Source organism: Xenopus laevis, chromosome 1S (assembly GCF_017654675.1).
Source record: "Xenopus laevis strain J_2021 chromosome 1S, Xenopus_laevis_v10.1, whole genome shotgun sequence".
Lineage (NCBI taxonomy): Eukaryota > Metazoa > Chordata > Amphibia > Anura > Pipidae > Xenopus > Xenopus laevis.
Genome location: NC_054372.1, coordinates 120,399,842 through 120,426,976, shown reverse-complemented (window position 1 = coordinate 120,426,976; position 27,135 = coordinate 120,399,842). Strand labels below are relative to the sequence as shown.

General features: G+C 39.3%; 1 protein-coding gene across 1 annotated transcript; it reads left to right on the top strand.

The window, feature by feature from the left end:
- The first annotated feature begins 170 nt into the window (after positions 1-170).
- On the top strand, positions 171-26,879 carry abhd17b.S (abhydrolase domain containing 17B S homeolog). The gene is given in 4 exon segments (NM_001093281.1): positions 171-530; positions 11,951-12,425; positions 23,246-23,425; positions 26,640-26,879. Coding segments are annotated over 3 exon segments (867 nt in total). The 5' UTR covers positions 171-530; positions 11,951-11,958; the 3' UTR covers positions 26,860-26,879.
- Positions 26,880-27,135: the final 256 nt, after the last annotated feature.

The following is a 27,135-nucleotide window of genomic DNA, read 5'->3' as shown; positions in this document are numbered from 1 at the left end:
TTGCTTTTGTTCGCAACCCCCATGCCCCTGCTAAGGTTTGGGTGACACAGTGACGTCACCCTAGTTCCCATAATGTGATTGGTTATTAGAGACGCTAGTGTTCCGCCTTTCGTCGGGAGTAGAGTTTGTGCTCGTGACCACCTCCTCTCCGCCCCGCCTTCCCTCTATCCCTGCGGGTCACTTGAAACTGGTTATCGGCTCTGTCTGTGTTTGTCTCTGCAGTGCGTCTTCTTCTTGGATGGTCTCCACCGAGCGAGGGGTTTGAGTAAGATTGCAGCTGGTCGTTTCGAACTCTTTTACCTACGGTGTGGGTGTTCGGAGCGCAGTGCATGTGTTCGGTAGAAGAAAAGCTGTCATTCGGGCTATGACGTTTGCTGACGTGAAGACTACGAATCATTTCTGACGTAGTTGTCCCGCACGTAGTGGCGTTACGTTTCTTGCCTAAGACCCCCCACGGACTGCGTGAGAAGCAGCTGAAGCCTGTCCACCCTTCCCTTCTCTGTTGTTTTTCCTGTGACCGGGCTTCTCAGGTCAGTTATAGTATTTGCTAATACACATGCTTTCTGCTTCCACATCTGCCAGCATTGTGTGACTAGCACGGCCAGTGGGTGCCCTCTTATCCAATAGGGGATTCTTAAGCCTTACATGGAGGAGGCTGCTTCTACCTGCCTAGTTCTATCCAGTGCCTTTTTGGTTTAAATGGGAATATACCTTGTCTATTTTTTTTGTCAAGGAGAGTAAAGAAAGCACCCTAGGACAGAAACCCAGTATCACTTCTAAAATGTCCATTTTCATGGAATGCCATGTATTATTATTATTATTATTATTAACATTTATTTATGTAGAGCCAGCATATTTCACAGCGCTGTAAAGTAAATGTTTTTAATGTAGGCTAAATCTCACCCACTGGGTTTTATGGTACATCCAAGGCAGTCACTGATCAACTACAGATGGCTCTTTTATAATGCTGTATGGTTGCTGGGGTAAATGATCCCAGGAAATGAAAATGATAGCCTATTTGATCTTGTCATTGTTGTATATTATTTATCTATCTGTTTAGTTCTTCGCCTATTTGTCATTCAGTATATACATCAGACTGATTTCTAAATACTAGGGTACGTTACCCTACAAAACAGAGTACCGCCAGGTTAAATGCATTTAAATATTTTTATCTACAAAAAAAAAAAGAGAGAGGATCATTTAAAAACTTGGAACGCCACTCATGCGAATGCTTATTTTTAAGGTGAAAACATTGCTTTGGGGCCTAGTGTGGCTAGTGGCACATGAGGCATATTTTCTACTACTACTACTACAGTTTCCTTAGGAAGAATTGACTGCAGTGAGAATACCATTTTCTGCCTGACACTGCTTCCTGTTCGCAGGAATGGGAAGGGTGCTGCCAGGAGGGAGTCATTTAGGATCAGTCAGTTTAGTGTTCCTGAGTAAACCTGACGGTGCTGCAGGCATTACATTTCCTGTTCTCCTGAATGGGAAGTGGCTGCAGACATGAAAGAAACCTGGCACAGCCCAGCAGCAGCAGCATTGATCTCTTTCCACAAGCTGCTGGTGTTGTGCTGGATTTCTTTATAAGCAGACAGTACTGTTTCAATTGCGGCAGCTTTTGAAGAAAATAGCTCTACTTGCTGTACCTCGGCCATCATATTTTTGCCAGGTTGGAATAATAAGCAGGGCTCTTGGCTCCTATAGCTAGAGGTATGCAATATAAATTAATATATTAAACATTCTTATTTTTTAATTAGGAAAAATGTATCTTTTGCCTATTAAATATCTAACCATGAAATTGGTTTACTCTTTTGACGGCAGAGAAGTTTCTGCATAAATAAGTAACTTTTCTTGAGCCTGTGTTTGCAGCTTGAAGTAATTCCCAGTCAGACACAATAGGAAACATTTCTACCCCAGGCAATGGAAAAAATATAGAGGACAGTTTGTTCCTGTTGCATGGAGAAGCCACACACTCATTAGTCTTGTCTTTCTATTCTGCATCTTACTATGTCTCTTCTTTGATTTGTTTTAGCTCAGTCTCCATTATTATTTCTATCATCATTATTATTATTAACCACATGGGAACCCTGGAGACTGTAACTTACACAAGAATCCTCTGACCTCTTAAAACAATCTTTACTACATGCCAGTGCTGGATATTTTTCACATCTTACACCGAGCTGCTATTCTCTCATGAAAGGGACTGAATAAGCCGTTACCTTCATGTGATCAGCAGCATCTATTCAATACATTTTCTGTTTTTCAGGCTGTGTCAGGTCAGGTCAACCTCTTGTGTGTGTGTGTGTGTGTGTGTATGTATGTGTATATATATATATATATATATATATATATATAATATATATATATATATATATATATATATATATATATATATATATATATATATATATATATATATGTATATATGTATATATATATATATATATATATATGTATGTGTATATAAATATATTGAAATTCAGAGTTCATTGTTATATTGTCACTTTAAAGTATCAAATGTTTAATGTCTATGTACTATTGCACAGATACCTCTTTCAACGTGCATTGCAAAATATTGATTCCTATGTTTTTATATAGTATTGATAAAATATGTTGACCCTTCCCCCCTCTCTGCTTTCAGGCATGATTGTACATGGGATGGGATGTGGGGGTGGTAGGCCCAAGCTGATACACCTCTTCTACTCTGTCTGGCTAATAGCTTGTTACAGAAGGATGCCAATAAGAAGCTGTTGCCTTAAAACCAATATTGTGGCTTGTGTGGAATGTGTAAGGAGCATGCAGTCATCTATATGGTGGCATCTGTTTCCTGGATATACACACAGCAGCAGAGGTGGATCAATTAGTGACACCTGTAGATCTGTTTAAATTACCCAACGTGATTGCAGAATTTATTTACAATTCCTTTCAAAACATGCCGGGTGGTTGGGCAGTAAGGTTGAAATCAGCCAAACTGCCCAACTAAGGGCAGGACTACATGACGCGCTTGGACCCAACATGTTGCAATGCGTCTAAATGCATGCGACGTATCGGATGTTTTACATAAAACGGAAGTGAAGGAGAAATCGCATGTTACAACTACATTGATCCGACTGTCAGAAGGATGCCAATAAGAAGCTGTTGCCTTAAAACCAATATTGTCGCTTGTGTGGAATGTGTAAGGAGCATGCAGTCATCTATATGGTGGCATCTGTTTCCTGGATATACACACAGCAGCAGAGGTGGATCAATTAGTGACACCTGTAGATCTGTTTAAATTACCCAACGTGATTGCAGAATTTATTTACAATTCCTTTCAAAACATGCCGGGTGGTTGGGCAGTAAGGTTGAAATCAGCCAAACTGCCCAACTAAGGGCAGGACTACATGACGCGCTTGGACCCAACATGTTGCAATGCGTCTAAATGCATGCGACGTATCGGATGTTTTACATAAAACGGAAGTGAAGGAGAAATCGCATGTTACAACTACATTGATCCGACTGTCAGAAGGATGCCAATAAGAAGCTGTTGCCTTAAAACCAATATTGTCGCTTGTGTGGAATGTGTAAGGAGCATGCAGTCATCTATATGGTGGCATCTGTTTCCTGGATATACACACAGCAGCAGAGGTGGATCAATTAGTGACACCTGTAGATCTGTTTAAATTACCCAACGTGATTGCAGAATTTATTTACAATTCCTTTCAAAACATGCCGGGTGGTTGGGCAGTAAGGTTGAAATCAGCCAAACTGCCCAACTAAGGGCAGGACTACATGACGCGCTTGGACCCAACATGTTGCAATGCGTCTAAATGCATGCGACGTATCGGATGTTTTACATAAAACGGAAGTGAAGGAGAAATCGCATGTTACAACTACATTGATCCGACTGTCGGATGAAAACGTAGTGCAAACGCAAACTAGTTGTTTGAAGGTTGTTCACCTTCAAACAAATAGTTGGTTTCAGATAGATCACCAGAAATAACGACCTTTTTCAATTACTTTCTATTTTTTACGTCACCATTTTCTAATATTGAAGTGTAAAGTGTAATTTTTCACCGTCTAAAGCAACTTGGGGAGGGGGGTCGCTGACCCCGTAAACTGTTCTTAATTGATACATTTAGTTGATACATTTCTTATCTTTGTCCCTGCTGAGCAGAATCTCTGGGTTTCATTACAGGCAACTATTGATACAATAGTTGCTAACGATTCCAATTCATGTCTGCTTCAAGAGTAGGAAATGACTCTTTGTAGCCCCAGGTGCATGCTGTACCCCCTGCCAGGGCAATTAGATACAGATCAGCAAAACAGCAGCACTCTGGTAATTTGAAAAAAAGTGAGTTTTTACTTAAAGTGCCTCAAGGCCACTTTAAATAAAGACTCACTTTTTTTCAAATTACCAGAGTGCTGCTGTTTTATTGATCTGGATACAATAGTTGCTAATGCTGCTGAAGAAATGTATCAACTGAATGTTGCAAAATTGTAACAGTTCAGAGTCTGCGCCTGAATTACTGAGCTGCCAGAATGAAACACCAGACATTACATTTTTAACTGAGAGTTTGGAAAAACAGTAAAAAAGAAATATTGGAAAGTAATTGAAAAAAGTCTTTATTTCTGGGCAACAATCTATAAACAACTGAACTGAAAAAAGTGTTTGGAAGGTGAACAACTCCTTTAAATGCATATTCAAATTCAACACTACATTTATTTATATAATTAAGCTGCTGTGTAGCAATGGGGGCAGCCATTCAAATGAGAAACAGCTCAGGTTACACAGCAGATAAGCTCTGTAGAGCATAATGGTGTTATCTGTTAAACACCTGTGCCATATCGCCTTTTTTCAATTTCTGCCATTGCTACACAGCAGCTTGTTTATATGAACTATAGTAGTGTTTCTGAAGCAAACAGATCAATTTTACCAGTGCAGGGCAACACTACATGATATTTTCATTACTTTAAAACACATTCATTATTTGCTGCTATTTTTCCTTTAAGTTTTTAGAAGTCAATGATTTCTGAAGGCTTAATAATAGTTTCTGTGCATGAGACTGCGATCTAGCAAAATAGGTTTCTCCAAAGTAGAAGTTCTTGAAGGAATTCTTCAAATGCTGGGATAATAGCTGTGATTGCAACTTGGCAGCAAATTCCAGAGATAATGTGCAGCTATGGAAAACAATCCCTGTCATTTAGCTTGCCAACTTGAGAATTGAGAGTTACTGCAGGAGGCATTTTTTACCTAGTAGTATAATTCTCTTATTTAACATATCACCCAACATGCTTATGCATTTGACAAAATGAATGTTATAATAATGAATGAATGTTCTGTTTGACAGAGCTATATTTACCTCCTGTTTCAGTCAGTCTTTCTTACAGCATTGCCAAAAATATACGTATACAAAAGCTCAATGTTTCTGCAGCACCTCCACCTTATCTCTTCTCTGGGTGCATGGTGTCAGACCTTCATCGAAGGGAGAACCACATACAAAACATAAGTTAACAGCACTCCTTGAATATGCAATGGTCCATTTATATTAAAAAAAAAATTAAAAGCAGCATATTAAAATACATGTATTTATATATGCTGCTTTTAATTTTTTCAATAGAAATGGACTTTTGCATGGTCAAGGAGTGCTGGTGACTTTGGTTTTGTATATTCGTTAATGGGACTTGAACATATTTAGTTCACCCTTCATACTGTTTTTTTCTAGCTATAAAGGAAGATTTTAAAAAGCCTATTGGCAAGAAATCTGATCTCATAACATAGCTTTCCTATAGTTTCAGATTGGGTGTTGTGGCTTGACATCATTAAGTATGTGACCACCCCAAAGCAGGTACTATTCCTAGTCCTTGTACAGTTCTGGAAAAAAACTTACACCCCAAAATACATAAATCTCAACATTTAACAACTTGAAACTGAGACATAGGCAAGATTACTACTTCCATTGGTCACCTCATTAAACTGACACAGGTATCAGGTTGCTAAATGTGTACTATATTGATCATCAGGAAAAATCGCAAATTGTTGGCAATAGATTTACGTATTTGAGATTTGCTAAATTGCCCCTTTAATCATTGGCATCTGCCAATATATACATATATATACACACACACACACACAATATGCTTAGCTGGTGCACTCTTAACAATCCACAGCTGCCTGGGTGCTGGTCAACACATTAGTATGCAGTGAACAAACAGGCCACACTCCAAGGACTTTATTTTGGAAAATAAAGGTGAAGTTTTATTCTCAACGTTTCGGCTCCTTAACCGGGGCCGTCTTCATTTTCAAAATGAAGTCCTTGGAGTGTGGCTTGTTTGTTCACTATATATATATATTATACATTTTACAAAGGGACTAGGTTTTACCTGCAACTTACTTGCTGCTTTCAAAGTAAACCCCCATACTTGGCTGCCCTTTTATTAGACACCAGTGGGATCACCTGACTGATCACCCTGATGGGGGTTTACTTTGAAAGCAGCAAGTAAGTTGCAGGTAAAACCTAGTCCCTTTGTAAAATCTATAATGAAGCAATAGAATTCTTAATGAATCAGATAAAATTGAGCATAGGACTGGCCAGATATGGGATGACTTTGACGTAGTTGGCCAGCTTAAATATATTGCAATATATGGACAAACAATCCCTGTTTTGTTTAAAGGGTAAGGCATTTTTCTGTAGCAGTATGCACAAAATGTCTCAATGTCTTAAATATATTGATAATGGGTTGAGTGCAGAGGACTCTTGTATTTGACTATATGTATTTTGTGGTCACACCCTCATTGCACCCCCGCCTAATGGTTTTAAAAAAATAGTGGTGAGAACAACTTTCCCTTGTTTGCACAATGTATTGGAATAAGTAAGCAGATAAGGGCAAGGCCAGACGTGGCGTTTTTGCCTCGTTTTTACGTTACATTTTTAAAAAAAGAACAGCCAGGCGTAAATACGCATAAACTGCACCACCACTGAAACTAATGGAAAACGCACTAAGGCAATTCACACAGAGCGCTTGCAAGCTGAAATCTGCCACAGGACGCCAGTATTGGTGTTTTTTTTTAGCAGAAACGCCAGTACGTCAAGAAACTACCAAATCAATAGACTCTATGGGATCTGCATGTTTGAAAACACACTTTAAATACGCAGCGTATCTTAAAAATGGCGTCCAAATTGTCAATGAGAACAATGAAAGTGCATGTTGGGAAAAGAATCCTACGTGCTGAAAACGCATGAAAAACGCATGTTGACGGTCGCATGTGGTTTCAGTGGCGTATTTACGCCTGACTGTTCTTTTTTAAAAACCCAACATAAAAAAGCCGCAAAAAACGCCACGTTTGGCTTTGCCCTAATGCATCCTAGAAATTGGAGTTATTCACATGGTAATTGCACCGACAGCTGATTTCTCCAGCTTGTCACAATATAAATAGGTAGAGAAAGCCTAGAGAACACACACACTGCACAGATCTAACAGTTGTTTGAGGTTTCTTTTTGACTCATTCTCTTTTGCATCCAATGTACTGCTACACAACAGTCTTTATTGTAAGTTTGTGCTGTGTAAGAGATTGGTTTAAGAGCTGTTTACACAATTTTAAAAAGTAGTAACATTTTGTGAATTGCACGTAAATGGTTCTCTTACACAAACTTGAAACATGCTTCTATTCTGACTGTGTGGTTTGAATACAGCTAAACATGTACATCATTAGACCAGTTGCATTATAAATTTATTACAGTGGGAATAGCTTGTTTGCATGTAAACAATTGTATCCAGAATGCTACCATATACTTTTTGAGGGGGTAATGATTACTTTCTTGTACTATTTCTTATGGTTGATTACTATTGGTTGTAAATGAAACTGATGTGTCACATTTTAACTTTTTGTTAAGATTTTTGTTGAGACGTCACGCTAATAGTGATTGTATCTCATTTGATCTTGTTCTTAAAGGGCCTCTACCCATTTCTTGTGGAATTGTGTTATTAAAAGAGATTGTATGTGCTGGCACAGATTTATGTTATCTCTGGGTACAGACAAAAAAGAAATATAGGGAGTTCTTCCATGTCCCATTGTTATGCCCCAGCAAAACGTTTGGCCTTTATGGCTTTTTCTACTAGGAATATAATACAAAGTAGCAGAAAAGTGAGAGGTCATAAGGAGTTTGGGGACAGTCTGCCAACAGACAGTGTTGAGGACTGAGCACCTGGTTCTTGGAAGCTGCATTTTTTTCTATACATGGGAGAGCTTTGAGCGTTTTTTTATTTGCATATTTGTTGCTTATGTCAATTCAGACCCCTACTGCCCTGTGTATATGCTGTGATAGGAACAGAATGTGCCGGTTATTGCACACAAGGGGTACACTTAAGCCACAAAACCATAATGAAAGGAACTAGAGTAAAAGTAATATGTTATAATTTCCATTAAACACCACCACAGGAAAAATAAAACATGAAGATATAGTGGTCATTTAAATTGGTTATTCAGTCCAGCAAAGTTGTTCTGTATACTTTGCTCAAGCATTATGCTGTGAATGTGTTGTCTGACGTCGTTCATAAAAGATTTCTTTCTATATACACTCTAAGTGGTTTCACTCTGGGCCATTGCACATGAATGCCTTTTCATTTATGCTTAACAAACCAGCTAATATATCCATATAACCATTCAGTGTCTCTAGAAACTGCACTGCCTACAAAACTTTTCTCTCTTTTCATTGCCTTTGGTGCAGCATTTTTCAGTGTCTTTTGTAGTCATTGGTTTAGAGAGTAACTGAAATAACAGTAGATGGTTATTTGTTATGAGTCAGTACTTCAGATGGATTCAAATGAGCATTACAGAATAATTCTTCCTATTTGGAGTAGTTTAAGGAAATATAGCCATTTCCAACATTCGCTTAAAAGAACAAGCTTCATATTTCAGCATTTAAAGGAGAAGGAAAGTCCTTTTTACTTGGGGGTGCCTTAGGCAATCTCAAATGATCGCATGTACTTACCTGCCATTCCAGGCCAGAGCTCCTATCTAAGGGTAGGACTACACAGACGCGATCCGACACACTCCCACAAAACGACTGCGACAAATCGCATGCAATGGAAAATAAGATAAGTGAATGCATTGTCTGATGAAGTCGCAGCGTTGATCCGACGCGACACAACTGCACGCTGCATCCGGCAGTCGCGTCGGATCAACGCTACAACTTCATCAGACAATGCATTTACTTACTTTATTTCCGTCACATGCCATTTGTTGCTGCTCATCGGATCGCGCCGAAAACGTCTGTGTAGTCCTACCCTTAAAGTTAGGCACCCCATGTGATCGCATTTACTTACCGTATATACTCGAGTATAAGCCGAGTTTTTCAGCCCCCAAAATATGCTGAAAAACTCTACCTCGGCTTATACTAGGGTCAAGCGCAAAAACAGTCGCCAAGAATAGTCGCCGGCGTCCAAGAATAGTCTCCAAGAATAGTCGCTGGCATCCAAGAATAGTCTCCTAGAATAGTCGCCGGCATCCAAGAATGGTCGTCGGCATCCAAAAACGAGACGCCGGCACCTCCAATGGGAGCAGAAACCCTAAATTTTTTGATTGAAACTTACCAGAAGCTGCTGCATTTCTCACCCTAGGCTTATACTCGAGTCAATCAGCTTTCCCAGTTTTTGGAGGTAAAATTAGGTACCTCGGTTTATGCTCGGGACGGCTTATACTCGAGTATATACGGTACCCAACACTCTGGTGCTCTTATCAGGAGAAAACTGCACCGGCCCGGGATTCTTTCATTGAGCACCACGGATCGTTTTGCTGCTTCTTCTGCATGCGCAGTACAATGAAATAGCCGACTTTTTCGTTAAAGTTTGGCTTTTCACTCTACTGCGCATGTGCAGAGAATAAAGAAGAAGCCAGATGACGATTGCTCCATGGTGTTCTATGGAAGAACCCCAGGCTGGTGCAGTTTTCTCCTGAGAGGTAAGTAAATGCGATCACATGGCGTGCCTAACTTTTGGCACCCCCAAGTATAACAGGACTTTCCTTCTCCTTTAAGTCATCCAGCTTCAACAGGCAAATAGTGGTTCTTTTTTTTTTTTCCCATTAAATAATTTGCTAAAACAGAATTTTATTTTACCCCTTTGAGAATGTTTATTCCAGAAATATGTTTGTGACATAGAGCATCTCATTCTCAATCTTTTTTCCTGCTTGATGAAAGTTTTTCATAATGTAGTGACAAGTTTCCTTTGGTACAATAGCATTTGCCTGAAGGCAGTAGAATGTCCTATTCTATTTTTGTTTCCGCCAGCTGTATAATTCCATCTGTTTAATGTTTAAAAAATAATAAAAATAAATCCCACGTAGTCATGGTAACCGGCCCCCTGGTGAACTGGGCTTACACTGTGCTCATAGATTGCATTTATATAAATTGCACCTTTTTTAAAAGCGTCTTTACACACACACACACATAAGTTTCTGTATTAATTTGCATACATTTTATGTGTAAAATTACACAAATGTGTAAGAAAAAGATGTATATTTATATACATGGATCTTTGTATATTTAATTGCGATTAGTACTGCCTTTTTTTTTTTACTATTGTTGTTGGAATTCGTTGCTGTAGTATTGGAGCTTGCCACCTATATGCAAAAGCAAATTGATGACTGGAGTTACACATTTAGGGTCCTTACACACGGGCATTTTGAGCTGCGCTCCCCTGCGTTTCGGATTCATGCGTTCAGCCACAGGGGAGCGCAGGAGTAAACGCGTGCCATAACTGTCAAGGGGGCTGTACTCACACAGACGCATGTAAGGGCTGAATGCAGGTAAAATGCAACATGCTGCGTCTCCACCTGCGTTCGGCGCTTACATGCATCTGTGTGAGTACAGCCCCCTTGACAGTAATGGCATGCGTTTACTCCTGCGCTCCCCTGTGGCTGAACACATGAAACCGGAACGCAGCTCAAAACGCCAGTGTGTAAGGGCCCTTAAGCACCTGTGTAACACACCTGTTAGGAACCGAAGGGATTTTTTTTTCCCCAAAAGGAGCACTAGGCTGAGAAAAAAAAAAACTTGCCTTTATAATTCACTAAGGGTGCCTAACATGTCAGCACCCGCAGAAAATTAGGTGTTCCTAAACTGTAATTTTTCTGTCTGGTATTTCAGACTAGCAGCTCAGTCACCCAGGGCCATGCTCTGTAAACTGTTACAATTTGCTATGTTAGTTGATAAATTTCTTGGCAGCATCCTTAAGCTGCAAATGTATTGTAACAGTTGGCTGTAATTCGGCTCGGGGAGTATGCTCAGTAGGACTGATACTAATTAATCAAATGAAAGAATCGGCAACCCCGCTTACCTGAGCTGCTTCAGCGAGATTCATGGGTGTAAAATAAAACTCTTTATATAAAAATGGTCAAAAAAATTATACATAAAAAACACAAAAATAATGTAATAGTTAACAATTGACCTATATGGCTTTATACCCCTTTAAAGTCTCCCTCAGGAACAAGTGAAACACCAGTAATGCTATGACTATGAAGATTTCCATTCATCCAAGTCATGGTATATCTAGTATAGGTAAATGTAAAACAACTGGACTTGCTGAGTAATCATTGAAGACGTTTCACTACTCATGTAACTATGTAACTATGTATCCGAGCAGCTTCAGTTGAACTGAAGAAGCTGCTCGGATGAGTAGTGAAACGTCTTCAATGATTACTCAGCAAGTCCAGTTGTTTTTAGATTTACCTATACTGGATAAACCAGTAATGTTAGTTTCTCCAAGTCCTTGATCTATATTCCCCAACTGCAGGCTTGAAGTTTATAAACCTGTTTAGTTCATACTGTAACTATGAGCCTATTCTTTCTTCCACAAACACTTGCTAAATGTTAGAAGAGGGTAACCTCTTTAACTTCTGTTAAAAATTAGATGAAACGATGAACTGAAGTATATGTCTTTTTTTTCTTTTTTTTCCCCCTCTCCACAGAAACCATTATGAATAATCTGTCTTTCAGCGAGTTGTGTTGCCTTTTCTGTTGCCCTCCATGCCCAGGGAAGATTGCTTCCAAGCTTGCCTTTTTACCTCCTGATCCAACGTACACCCTTATATGTGATGAGAGTGGCAGTCGCTGGACTCTTCATCTCTCAGAACGAGCAGATTGGCAGTACTCTTCTCGGGAAAAAGATGCAATTGAATGTTGCATGACAAGAACAAGTCGAGGAAACCGCATTGCCTGCATGTTTGTGCGTTGTTCTCCCAGTGCCAAATATACACTGCTGTTTTCTCATGGCAATGCTGTTGACCTGGGTCAAATGAGCAGCTTTTACATAGGCCTGGGCTCTCGGATTAATTGCAACATTTTTTCTTACGATTATTCTGGATATGGGTCAAGTTCGGGGAAACCATCAGAGAAGAATTTATATGCTGATATTGATGCTGCTTGGATTGCTCTTCGAACAAGGTAAGGATGCAGCGTATTAAACAAAATTCATATTGTGTAGGGTTATATGTCTGTATCAGAGACAAGCAAGTAGCGGTACTAGGGACTCTTTTGTTATATCTTTCTAAGCAAATTTTCTTGCACTGAGGAAAAGGGCAAGCACTTGTGTGCTAGAAGGCAGACTGCCCAGATGAGACTTTTTGCTCTGGGATGCAAAGTGAATAGTAATTAGGAAGTCTTTCATGTTAGGAAAAAAAATGTTTTATCACATGTCCTCATTGCATTCTTTCATATCAAATAAGCAACTACATGTATTGCTTTGTGGATTAGTAAACCCAAAGGAGTTTCCATTCTCTTTGGAATGTACTCTTACAGCTTTGTTGTATCATGGGGCAATTCTCTGTTTTTTGTCTGACACACCCCAGGTTTGATGGTTTGCAACTGTAATTCTATCTAGGCAGTAATATTTGAAGCAGAGCTTGAGGCTGTGAGCTAGAGGGAATCACCATAAGGGTAATGGTACATGGGGTTACTTCAGGCAATTCATGTGCAGTTTTCTACTGTAGCCCACGCCATCCAAAACGGTTCCCCATAGGCTTGAAAGAAATTTGTCTCACTTGTGTTTGTCAGGTTTTAGTAGCCTGGAAAAAAAGTAATGACGCATTTAAAGACTACAAAGTCTTGACACAAGTGTTTGACAATTTGCATCCAAGTTTGGAGGTGGGGGGGTTACAAATCGTACACATTGTACAAATTGAGTATCGGTGGGAAAACTGGTATTCTCTTGTAACTATTAATTCCCAGTCAGACTGCAACCCAAATTTATTTGCCAAGTATAACATTAAGTTCTATGGTTTCCTGCTATTAAAACAGATTCTGTAATAAATGTTCCTACCGCACACTCGCCTTTCCTCTCACTGCGTTGGTGGTGCTGGTTTCTCCGTTGACCCCGGCCAGGTCCCTTAGCAACAGCAAACAAGAAACGGATCCGCACACACGCTATTATCAGCAGTTGGGGGGACACCCCTCTTTATTATATCACCTCGTGATCACGAGGTGATATAATAAAGAGGGGTGTCCCCCCAACTGCTGATAATAGCGTGTGTGCGGATCCGTTTCTTGTTTGCTGTTCCTGCTATTAAAACCCATTTCAAGACCCACAGAAGAGCACACACTCTGTATCAAATACACATAATCGAGAAGCTGAAGAACATAGATCCTAAACCTAAACTGATTATTCTGATTTATTCCACGTTTTGTGCTCAAAGGAACAGTAACACGGAAAGATTTATGTTTTTGAAAGTAATTAAAATGTACTGTTTCCCTGCACTAGTACAATTGATGTTTGCCTTAGAAACTCTACTACAGTTTATATAAACAAGCTGCTGTGTAGCCATGGGGCAGCCATTCATATCACAGGTTACATAGCAGATAACAGATGCATTCTAAAATTGTATTCTATTACAGAGCTTATCTGTTATCTGCTAAGTAACCTGTGACTTTTTTTTCTCCTTATTTAGCTTGAATGGTTGCCCCCATGGTTACACAGCAGCATATTTATATAAACTATAATAGTGTTTCTAAAGCAAACACATAACTTTTACCAATGCAGGGCAACAGTACATGATATTTTAATTACTTTAATTAAATGCTTTTACTTTTTTGTGTTACTGTTCCTTTAAGGTCTACTGCTTGCTTTTAGCATGTCCATATAATCCCAAAATGGCATTACCATGATCACTATAGATGTAACTAATTAATAGCACTGTGACATATGTTCATTATGCTACAGGTTTGAAGGGCAACTTAAAATGTTTAAGGCCCTGAATTTAAGCTTCAGTTAGTGCTCGAGTTCTCGGGAAAACCTTTTATGTTCTCAACAATATGACAAAATAATGTTTAAAAATTATGCTGTTAAAAAAAAAAAAATGCAAATCTGAGCTTGAACTGTTCAAGGCAGAACTGGAATTCTGGAAAATATTTAAGTGTTCGTTATGATCTTAATTTAGGCATCCTGTTTTTAACCATGGGAACCAAAGTGGCTGTATTGGCTATTCTTAACTAATATATTGCATCATCAAATATGGTCATTAATTTACTGAATTAGCATACAATTATACTCATTCCTGAAAAAGCTTTCCAGTCTTTGTAGTCTTATGGATAGCAGTTGGGACATGCCTGGCACATGGCAGAATGCTCACTGGATTTTCAAACCAGCTGTTTAAAGGGATACTGTCATGGGAAAACGCATCACTTAATAGTGCTGCTCCAGCTGAATTCTGCACTGAAATTCATTTTTCAAACCAGACTGATTTTTTTTTTTTTTTTTTATATATATATATTTAATTTTTAAATATGACATAGGGCTAGACATACTGCCAGTTTCCCAGGTGCCACCAGTCATGTGAGTTGTGCTTTGATAACTTCAGTCACTCTTTACTGCTTTACTTCAAGTTGGAGTGATACCCCCCAGCAGCCCATCAGTAGAACAATGGGATAACGTCTCCCTGATAGATATAAGAGAGCTAGCACACGGGCAGAATTCTAGGAGATTTAAGCTGGCCATAGACGCAAAGATCCGATCGTACGAATCGAGGATTCGTATTATTTTCGGACCTTTTGTGGAGAGTCCCAACATTTTTCGTCTGGCGGAGATCGGTTGTTTGGTTCATCTGATTTTCAGTGGGAGACTTAACACTAGCTTTTGTCGGACATAACTTTCGTACGATTGCTGTCGGGGGCAGAACATCGGCTGATCCATTATTTTCTACTTTTTTTGATCTGAATGGTTAATGGCAGGTCGGGAGATGGGGAAGTCCGATCGATCGCCTGTCGATTAATCACTCTTCTTGTCATTATAGCAGGCGGCAGGGACGGTGAAGACAGTTCGGGAGATTGTCGCTCCGCAGAAGAGGCGATTAATCGTCAGGCGACTAAATCTCCCCTTGTGCTTGAGACCTAAGAACAGCACTCAATAGTAAAAATCCATGTCCCAATATGACGCCTTTAGTTACATTGAGTAGGAGAAACAATATCCTGTCTGAAAGCAGTTCCATCCTAAAGTGCTGGCTCTTTCTGAAAGCACATGACCAGGCAAAATTATCTGGGATGGCTGTCTACACACCAATATTACTACTACAAATAAATACACTTGTTGGGTTAGGAATGACATTTTACACAGTAGAGTGAATTATTTGCAGTATAAACAATTTAGAAAAAAAACTACACTATAAAAATCGTGACAGAATCCAGTAAAGAAAGGAAATGCACACCGCACATGTGACCACAACATAGAATTTTATCTAAAATAAGCATTCAGTGTTTTCTACACACAATGTTGCCAGCTCATTTGGAGGGGGAAAAAGTATCTGATCTTTTGTGATCGCCCATACCTATACAAAGTTCCATAACACTGTACACTGAAATCTCTTGACAACATGGCACTGTATTGAGAGGAAACTATGAATCCCTCCAGCTTGGGTGGGCCAGTCACAGAGCAGAGAGGCAGCTTACAAAAAATTCTGTTTGAAGAGCCCGATAAAAGTGATGCAGCATGAGATACTTTCCTGAGTTTAGTGAAGATTTTTTTCCCCCCTGAGGAAAAAAGTGATTGCAGACCTGTTTTAAATTAGCCTACATCAATCCTAAATCAAAAGTTTCCTTCTATCTTTCAGTCTTGCTAGTCATATCTTTCTTAATCTAATGGCCCTAAGGCAATTGGAACTTCATCAGACATACAGGTGCAGGTGTAAACCTTAGTTAAACTCTCATAGAATGCTCATAAAACCTTCACATTCTTCTCTTTCTATTCAATTGGCTGATCTGCAATGCCTGTGCTTCTCCTAAACCTTCACATTGCTAAAGTGTTTCAACACTACTTCTTGCATTGTACTATAAGTTTGGAACTTTGGGTTTACCTGTTAAAGAGATACTGTCATGGGAAAACGTTTCTCCCCCCCCAATGCACCAGTTAATAGTGCTGCTCCAGCAGACTTCTGCACTGATATCTGTTTTTTCAAAAGTGCAATCAGATTTTTTAATATTTAATTTTGAAATCTGACATGAGGCTAGACATATTGTTAGTTTCTCAAGGTGTCCCCAATCATGTGACTTGTCTTTGATAAACTGCAGTCCTTTTTTATTGCTGCACTGCAATATATCCCCCTCCCTTCCCCCATCAGAAGAACAATGGGAAGGTAATCCGATAATGGCTCCCTGCTAGATTCAATAGTAAAAATCCATCTCCAACTCTGACTCCTTCAGTTCCATTGAGTAGGAGAAACAATAACGTGCCAGAAAGCAGTTCCATAGTGCTGTACTGACTCTTTCTGAAAGCACATGACCAGGTAAAATGACCTGAGATGGCTGCCTACATACCAATATTAAACTTAAAAAAATACACTTGCCGGGTTAGGAATGATATTTTACATGGTAGAGTGAATTATTTACAATGTAATTTAGAGATAAAAACGACACCATGAAAATCGTGACAGAATCCATTTAAAGGAGAAGGAAAGGCTAAAATTAAGTAAGCTTTATCAGAAAGGTCTATATAAATACACCAGTAAACCCTCAAAGTAATGCTGCTCTGAGTCCTCTGTCAAAAGAAACACACCATTTCTTTCCTTTTATTGTGTACACGTGGGCTTCTATACCAGACTTTCTGTTTTCAGCATAAACCTCCAGGGCAGGACTTGAGCATGCTCAGTTTGCTCCTCTCCCTCCTCCCATCCCTGCTGTAATCTGAGCTCAGAGCTGTAAGTGAGCAGGGAGAGACCCAGGCAGGACGTGATGTCACACCAAGCTTATATGGCAGCTTCTATCCTAAACAAACAGAGACAGTGTCCAGAGCTGTTTACTCAGGTATGGTAAAGCATTCTGCAGAATAAATATAGCGTTATAGCTTGCACTATTGTGGCTAATCTCTTGGCAATAAACTGTCTTGGAGCTTTCCTTCTCCTTTAAGGAGCATTTTTTGTAAATAACCATGTCTTAAGGCATATAAATATTTAAAGGAAAAAAACCTGTTCATAATCATCATAGGTTAATGGTATGTGGGTGTTTTGTTACTTGCACAAACTTGCATCTTGTGTGGGCCACAAAACACCAATGGGCACAGTAGAGATTACTAGCTACTTGCCAGTAGAGTTGCAGAAAATACAGGCATTTAGGCTTTATATTATGCTGTTCTCATTGTCCTCTGTTGGATTTTGTTGGCATTTTGTAGCCCCTACAGGAGGGGGATATTGGATGTTGCTAATCTGCATATTAGAAAGTAGAATATTCTGCATGTTTCTGCAGTATCAAATATACCTAGAACATGTCCTAGAATTAAAAGCTTTCACTGCTCTGAAACAAAATGTTTGACATTTCTTTTGTTGTATGTTTGATTTCTAAATAATGTTATAACTGGTTTGTCCACATTTCTCTCCTTACATGATAATAGGTTTATTGTGAGTATTTGTGTTGTATTTATACACGTAAAGTAATGTTAAAGGGACACTGACACATTAGTTAGGTTAGGAACATCAAGCTGTCATAGATGGGAAAAGAGCTGAAAAAAAATGTTTTCCATAGAATCTGAGGGTCTGATAATGGTGTAGCAACAGTATCACTAACTTATCCCTGTAAACACAGTGAGGTGTATTTTTCACATAAATTGCCTCTACAGTCTGGATTTACAATGTAACGACCACGTTATCTGGAACCTTCTTCAGTGAATGTACCTGCGGACGCACAGATAACCCTGTGGGGCCCTGGTCTTTCTGCTGCGGAAGCCGACAAGTCCGTAAGCGAGGTACCGGCAAGGATTAAGAAAAGTCTGAGTCGAAGTCAGGCGAGAAGTTCAAGGCAGGCAGCAGGAGTCTTAGTCAAGTATCAGGCAGAAGTCAAAAACCAGGAATTCAAAATAACAATGAACGTTTCAGCAGGAAAAGAAAACTGGAAACAGCTTGGGCATTTTAAAAATGGAGGACTGGCCTTTTAAAGAGGACTTGGCGCCCAGGATTCAAATTTGGCGCCCCAGGATGACGGCATGACGCCCAGCATCAATACGCCATCGCCCAAAGGCACCTATTGTGTGCAACCCGGAAATGCGTGCCTGCGCATTAGAAGATGGAACTGGAGAGATCTCCCGGCGCGTCTTACATAGAAGCTAGGTTCTGTATGATGGAACGGGCTTCTCTCCTCTTTTCAGGTTTTCAAAGGAACGAAGTACACATAAGATGGAATTTGAAAAACTATTACACTTAATGAAGCTTAAACATTATGTGAGATAATCGGTTTTAGACTAATACAAGTTCAGGTATTTCTTGCACAGGGGCAGCATTCTTTTTAGAGCTCGGGTTTACATAGTTACATAGTTAAATCGGTTTGAAAAAAGGCCATCAAGTTCAACCCCTCCAAATGAAAACCCAGTATCTACACACACCCCTCCATACTTTCACATAAATTCTATATACCCATACCTATACTAACTATAGAGTTTAGTATCACAATAGCCTTTGATATTCTCTCTCTCCAAAAAATCATCCAAGTCGCTCTTAAAGGCATTAACTGAATCAGCCATCACAACATCACTGTCCTGACTGTGAAATGAAAGTTCTTTTCTTCTAGTCTGAAGGGGTGGCCTCTGGGACAGAGATCCGCTTTATGGGTAAAAAGGTCCCTGCTATTTGTCTATAATGTCCTCTAATGTACTTGTAAAGTGTAATCATGTCCCCTCGCAGGCGCATTTTTTCCAGAGAAAACAACCCCAACCTTGACAGTCTACCCTCATAATTTAAGTCTTCCGTCCCTCTAACCAATTTAGTTGCACGTCTCTGCACTCTCTCCGGCTCATTTATATCCCTCTTAAGGACTGGAGTCCAAAACTGCATTGCATACTCCAGATGAGGCCTTACCAGAGACCTATAAAGAGGCATAATTATGTTTTTATCCCTTGAGTTAATGCCCTTTTTTATGCAAGACAGAACTTTATTTGCTTTAGTAGCCACAGAATGACACTGCCCAGAATTATACAATGTGTTATCTACAAAGACCCCTAGATCCTTCTCATTTAAGGAAACTCCCAACACACTGCCATTTAGTGTATAACTTGCATTTATATTATTTTTGCCAAAGTGCATAACCTTGCATTTATCAACATTGAACCTCATTTTCCAGTTTGCTGCCCAGTTTTCCAATTTAGACAAATCACTCTGCAAAGTGGCAGCATCCTGCATGGAACCTATAGTTCTGCACAATTTAGTATCATCTGCAAAAATAGAAACAGTACTTTCAATGCCCACCTCCAAGTCATTAATAAACAAGTTGAAAAGCAAGGGACCTAGTACAGAGCCCTGCGGTACTCCACTAACAACACTGGTTCTATTAGAAAATGTTCCATTTACCACCACTCTTAGTAGTCTATCTTTTAGTCAGTTCTCTATCCAGTTACAAATACGATGTTCCAGGCCAACATTCCTTAATTTAACCAGTAACCTTTTGTGTGGCACTGTATCAAATGCTTTAGCAAAGTCTAAGTAAATCACATCCACTGCCATCCCAGAATCGAGGTCCCTGCTTACCTTCTCATAAAAAGAAATTAAGTTAGTCTGGCAAGATCTATTACGCATAAAACCATGCTGGCACACACTCATAGTATTATGATTTGCTATGAAGTCCAGTATCTTATCCTTTATCAACCCTTCAAAAAGCTTTCCTACCACTGACGTCAGACTAAAGCTGGCCATAGACTCTCCACACACGGTTCGAAAATCGTACGAATCCTCGATTCGTACGATTTTCGAACCGTGTGTGGAGAGTCCCGACATTTTTCGTCCGGCGGAGATCGGTCGTTTGGTTGATCGGACAGGTTAGAAAATTTCTGTCGGCTGCCGATAATATCTACCGTATGCGTGTATTGCCGATCGTACGATTTTCAGTGGGAGACTGTCACTAGCTTTTGTTGGACATAGATATCGTACGATTGCTGTCAGGGGCAGAACATTGCTGATCTGTTCTTTAACTAATCTGACTGGTAAGACTTTGATCTGAATGGTTAGTGGTGGGTCGGACAATCGGATCTTTGCATCTATGGCCATCTTAACTGGCCTATAGTTTTGAGGCTGAGAACGGGATCCTTTTTTGAATAGAGGCACCACATTAGCAATTCGCCAGTCTCTCGGCACTATGCCAGATCTCAATGAATCCTGAAAAATTAAATAAATAGGTTTGGTAATCACAGAGCGAAGTTCGCTAATTACCCTGGGATGAATACCATCTGGCCCTGGACCTTTGTTAATCTTAACATGTTCTAGTCTCTTTCGAATTTCCTCATGTGTAAACCATGCATCATTAGTTGTTTTACTAGAATTGGGACTATTAAGAAGGAAACCTTCATTAACTGGTTCCTCATTTGTGTAGACAGACAAAAAATATGAATTCAGAATCGGCGCTTTTAATTTGTTTTCATCAACCAGCTGATCCCCCCCCCCCTGTGAGTAAAGGTCCCACCACTTCCTGCTTCATTTTTTTTTTTTTACTATTAACATATTTAAAAAATAATTTTGGATATTTTTTACTACTTGCTGCAATATCCTTTTCCATATCAATTTTAGCTTGCCTTATAGCTTCTTTGCATGATTTATTGGCCTCCTTGTACCTTATAAATGATTCGGCTGTACCAGCTAACTTGAAAGCCTTAAAAGCAGGTCTTTTCTTACCCACCTCAACACCAACACTTCTATTGAACCAAAAAGGTTTTGCTTTGCAACGACGTTCCTTGCTTACAAGTGGAATATATTGACATGTATATTTAGTAAGCGGCATTTTAAAGACTTCCCATTTTTGTTCCATGTTTACCCTGTGAAAAGCATTTTCTACTTAATATGTTGCAGAGATGCCCTTATACTGTCAAAGTTTGCACGTCTAAAATTTAGTGTTTGTTACTCGCTTATAGAATTGCTTCTGCAACAGAATCTCAAAGGAGACCATGTTATGATCACTGTTCCCTAAATGCTCACCCACACAAATGTTAGAGATGAGTTCAGTATTGTTAGTTATTACAAGGTCCAATAGAGAGTTATTCCTAGTAGGTTCTTCAACGAGCTGGAATAAAAAGTTGTCATTCAGCATATTTACAAACCTACGAGCTTTTATCTGTCTGGATAATTGAAGTCACCCATAGCAACAACTTGACCCAGCTGTGAAGCCGCTTGTATCTGCAAGAGTAGCTGGGCTTCATACTCGACACTTATACGAGGTGGTTTATAGCATACACCAATGATAATTCTCTTTGTAACCTTTTGCTCAGTCAAAATCTCTGCCCAGAGGGATTCTACACCCTCACCAGTGCCAGCTACAGCTGCCTTTGAAAGGTAGAGTAAAGATTTTTCTTCCCCCAGGTTTGTATGTTAACATACCTTTTGGAGCAGTCTGGGATTGTGTCAATCAGTAAAGTTAGGTTTAGTGTGGATTTCAACAACATTCCAATACAATGAGTCAAGTGTAACAAGAAATCAAGTTTCCCTCTTAAACAAACGTTGTGTTGCATACTCACCACCACCCCTACAACTCCCCTGCCCCGACTACTTGCGGGATGAAACAGAAATTGCCAAGTAGGACTAATTTACTAAAACGTCCTGAATTGCGCTAGTTGCAGTTACCCATAGTAATTACTTGGATTATTTTCTAACTTGCAGCAGACATATTTCTGATTAGTTGCCATGGATAATTGTAACTGAAATCTCATTGTGTTTCTATTGGGTATTTAGATCTTGGCATCCTCTTGGCATATTTCCTTTTCTCCGATTTTGCATGTGAAGTGCTAATCGAGGACATTCAGATTTCTGATTCTTTGCCTGAGTTCATTGGGCATTTGTACCTGAAAAGTGCAAGATAGCAACCAATCCTATTTTTACTCTTGTTGATCATCCTGCAACGTGTTTAAAAATGAAGGAATGGTTTACTGTAGCTTACTCCCCAAATGCAAATTCAGACAAATGTTCTACATAGTGGCTTTATATGGCTTCTGAAAGATCTACAAATTCCCCTAGCAAACATGCATTCATTTGAATAAGAGACTGGAATATGAGTAGGAGAGAGCCTGAATAGAAGGATCAGTGATAAAAGTAACAATACTAATACATTTGTAGCCTTACAAAGCATTTGTTTTTTAGAAGGGAGTCAGTGAAGCCCATTTGAAAGCTGCAAAGAGTCAGAAGAAAAGGGCAAATAACTATAAACCTATAAAAAAAAAAATAATGAAAACCAATTGAAAAGTTGCTTACGATTGGCCGTTCTATAACATAATAAAAGTTACCTTAAAGGAGAACCACCCCTTTGTCTCAACCGAGGCAATCTCTTGCCAGTCATTACAAAATAGGCTTTTCTGTGGGAGTATTGCTTCATTTTCTTTAGTGATGTAATGAAGGCCTGGTCATTCATCAAGTGTAACTTATGCATTACCACTTTACATTACTGTGACTTTTTCCCCATTAAATCTGAGGCGATTTATAATGCTTTAAATAGATTCCAAAGCAATCGGGTCTAATGCTGGGAACAGAAATGTTAATTTGGCCGCTGCATGAAATGAAATTGCACAGTGAAGGCTCTGTTATTAAGAGAGGTTTGTTGTATTCTTGAAAATCACAGTCATTTTTATATATCTAAGTTGTTTATGGTTGTGATATTTTGAGACTGGCTTTGCTTATAATGAAGGGTCCTTTAATATTTTTTTTTTATCAAAAGCATAAACTGAAGAATTACCATTGCTGTACCAAGCAGAATGAGATTGTTGCATAGTAAACCTATATTGAATTCGTACTTTAATTATAATAATAATTTTTATATATTGACAGGTATGGAGTTCGTCCAGAACATGTCATTATATATGGACAGAGCATAGGGACTGTGCCATCTGTGGATCTTGCTGCTCGCTATGAAAGTGCTGCTGTTATTCTACACTCTCCTCTTACCTCAGGGATGCGGGTAGCTTTCCCCGACACCAAGAAAACCTATTGTTTTGATGCATTCCCAAAGTAAGTACGTTTCCCAGCAACCCCTTTCCTTCCCGTCCCTATGATGTTCAAGTTAGGGAGCACTACAATACAGAATTTAAATAGGGCCTGTCAATTTTTCTGTCAAGTGCAGAGTGCAGCCAGACTCTTTTAATTGATAACCAAGAGATGCTCTCTTGTTCCCATGAGTGCTCTTGCACCACTGTCAGGGGTGTCTGTAAATGATCCATAAAGTAGCCACACATTTACTGCTGCCATTAGGTTTACTAATCCCTCCACCCTTCTTCTTTAGGTTGGGGTCAGTAAAGGGCTTAAACATAAGACAGTCATTTAAATGATTTAGGGATGTTGGAACGGTGGTCCGTTTCATACAATAGCAGAGAGACTTGAAGTCCCAGAATCCAACTAGAGGAGGAGTTGGATGACCCTGCCAATTTAAAGGGGAACTGGCAAAAATGAAGATTTAATATAAGCTTCAGCATACTGAAATAAGAAATACAATCAGTTAAAAATTCTGTACTGTTTCTGAAATTTTATGTTCACTATCCCTCTCTCAGCATCTGTTTCTCTTCATTCTCTCTTTATGCAGCAGTTGGGTGTCAGATTATCATTGACAGTTAGATCCAATATATCTTATAGGGGGGGCTCATTTGCCTAGAAGATGTATTAAAATCACCAGACATTATGGGGCAAATTCACTAAATGACGAAGCGCCTAACGCTAGCGCATTTTCGTTAATTCGCCGATTCACTAACTGAGGCTGGCGTAAATTCGCTAGTGTTACTTCGCACCCTTACGCCTGGCGAATTTGTGCAACGGACGTAACTACGCAAATTCATTAACACGCGAATTATTCTGAACGCTACCTTTTACGCCAGACTTCCTTCGCCACATCAGACCAGGCGAAGCGCAATAGAGTAGATAGGGATTGCTTCAAAAAAAGTTAAAACTTTTTCTAAGTCCCAAAAAATGCTGGCGTTTTTTCATTTTTTACGGGTGATAGGCTGAAAAAGATCGAAAAATTTTTTGGGGCTCCCCTCCTTCCCCCCTACATTTCCTAACTCGTGGCAACTTAACTATACAGTGGGCACATGTGTAGGGCAAAATATTATTTGCTGTTTTGAAGGTTTCCCAGGCTTGTGTAGTGATGCTTCATATACCTCCATTGTAACTTCAATTTGGCGCCGTATGCAAATTAAGCATCGCTAGCGTAACTTCGCTTTGCTTGGCGAATTAACGCCAGCGCAACTTCGCAACCTTACGCTTCCCCTGAGCGCAACATCGGATTTTAGTGAATTTGCGTAGCGCTGGCGAAAATACGCCTGGTGAAGTGCGGCGAAGCGGACGCTGGCGCAATAACAAATCTTAGTGAATGTCTCACTATGTCTCTCTACATGCAGAATTTGAGCAAAAGGCAGTTATTTTGTTTGTACTGGAATCTGCTATTTGAGTTCTAATTCATCTGTTTGGAAAGGAAGCCCCCCTAAAAGATATACTAGATCTAACTGTTAATGAATATCTGACACCCAACTCCTGAATGAAGACAGAATGCGGAGAAATTAATTGATTGATTAATTAATTTAAAAAAAAATTAATTAATTTCAGAGTGAGTTTTTATTTCCATTCTCGTGATAGTTCCCCTTTAAGGGTGCCAGGGAAAATGGTAGACTATCTCGATTTCCTCTGATTCTCAGGAGTCATGTATGTCTGTGTAAAAATAGAAAAATATATTTGTTTTGGGGAGCTCAGATAGTATTTGTGCTTCTTTTCTACATAGATAGGCCTGTGAACAAAATGAGCTTATCTCAAAAATTGGGTCCCTTTAAAACAATTATAACATCCAAAGAAAACTGTAGCACACCGATCAAACTTGTCTTGTGAAGAAAAGTGTTTTTATTGGCTCACGGCAGACATAAAGTTTGATCGGTGTGCTACAGTTTTCTTTGGATGTTCGAGTTATTTGGACCTTGAGCAGGAGGTCCTGTGGACTGTTTAGCACCCGGCACCCGAGAGGGTAATTACGTTCAGGTGAGCACTCTAATTCTGTGTGGCCTTTAAAACAATTATGGCATAATGTAATAAAAGATGCAAAGAAAAACACAAAAGAATTCTTTGCACAAAAGAAGAATAAAAATTCACATTTTCTTCCTTAAACTGTTATTGCCTTGCACATTGTAATTGCACACTTTTGAGAAGTGCTTGAAGGTGTTGTAATCTTTTGAAGCAAACAACTTTTTCAGTAAGCACTGCGCACAGGCGCAAACTATAAATTTCACAAACCTTCTTCCACTGTCAAAGTGGTCACTAAACAGTTTCCAGGTTTGCCAAGACTGTATTAAAGGGGAACATAACTTAAGCTTTTCCAAGCAACTTTGCTATATACATCAATTAAAAATATGCAGACTTTTCATGATTAATGGTTTCTAACAGTTCCCTAATCCTAGCCCCCTGCTCTTCTGCTGATCTTTCTGACTACTTTGCTGAGCTGGCTGACTACTGTTACTTTGTATCAACAGCCAGCTGTCCTTAGTCTACATCCTCCAACCCCCACAATTCCCTGCACATGTGATTTCAATAAGGAAAGGAACATCACAGTGCAATGCATTGTGGGTTATGTAGTTCCTGCATGCTGTCTGTAAACTGTGGAGAAGTTGTTACAATTTGTAACATCAGTGTTTAGTCCCTCCTTCCCTGCCAGGATTTCAAATGATGCAGAAAGAGAAAAACTGTTACCAGCTGGATTGCAGCATAGAAAATGGCATTTATTTATAACCATGATGTGTGTATTAGGGGTTTCTGTGTTATGTGGGCCTCGTTATCAAATTTTGTTTTGGAAGCCCGATTTGTGCAAAAGAAAATTTGTTTGTTCAAAGGCATAACTTTTCACAAATATTTTCTCCACTACCGACTTTTATTACATTCCCCTATTAGTCTTATATAATATGAAATAGTGTATATAGACTTATGGCATATCTGGAATGTCATTCTAATGTAGTTATAATTTTAACTAGAAGCTGCATTCTTAGTCTGATGTAACTAAGGGAAAGGTAACCTGTATGCTCCTGCTGCTAACTACAATTGCAGATTGCTAAAACCTATTCTTTCAGTAATGTGTAAAGTCTGAAGCTTTGGTGTCCTATAAAGTCTGAAGCTTTGGTGTCCTATAAAGACCTCTCTAAACCGATCCCTTGCATTGAAGGATATTTTAATTCTTTTCTCCTTTTTGTTTTTATAGCATTGACAAAATCTCGAAGATCACTTCCCCCGTTCTGATCATACACGGCACAGAAGATGAAGTCATAGACTTTTCTCATGGTTTGGCGCTATTCGAGCGTTGCCAGAGGCCAGTGGAACCACTATGGGTAGAAGGTGCTGGACACAATGATGTGGAACTTTATGGACAATACCTGGAGAGATTAAAACAGTTTGTTACACAAGAGCTAGTAAACTTGTAAACTACTTTGTAAAAAAAAAAGAAAAAAACCTAAAAAGCCACCTAGGGCAAGGAAGGCTTGCAACACATTTCCCAACAATGGATTGCAGCTCTCCATAGTCTCAAAAGGGTTTAGCAGACCGGGTATTTCTTATTCATCATTTGCTGGACTGTGAGCCATAGAAAAGTACTTTTTAAAGCCTGAAGGTCTGTTTGCAAATCATATTGGTTGCCTTAACAGATGGACAGGTAATGATCTGTTAACATCAGTAATTGAGTTTTTATACCAGTATTACTA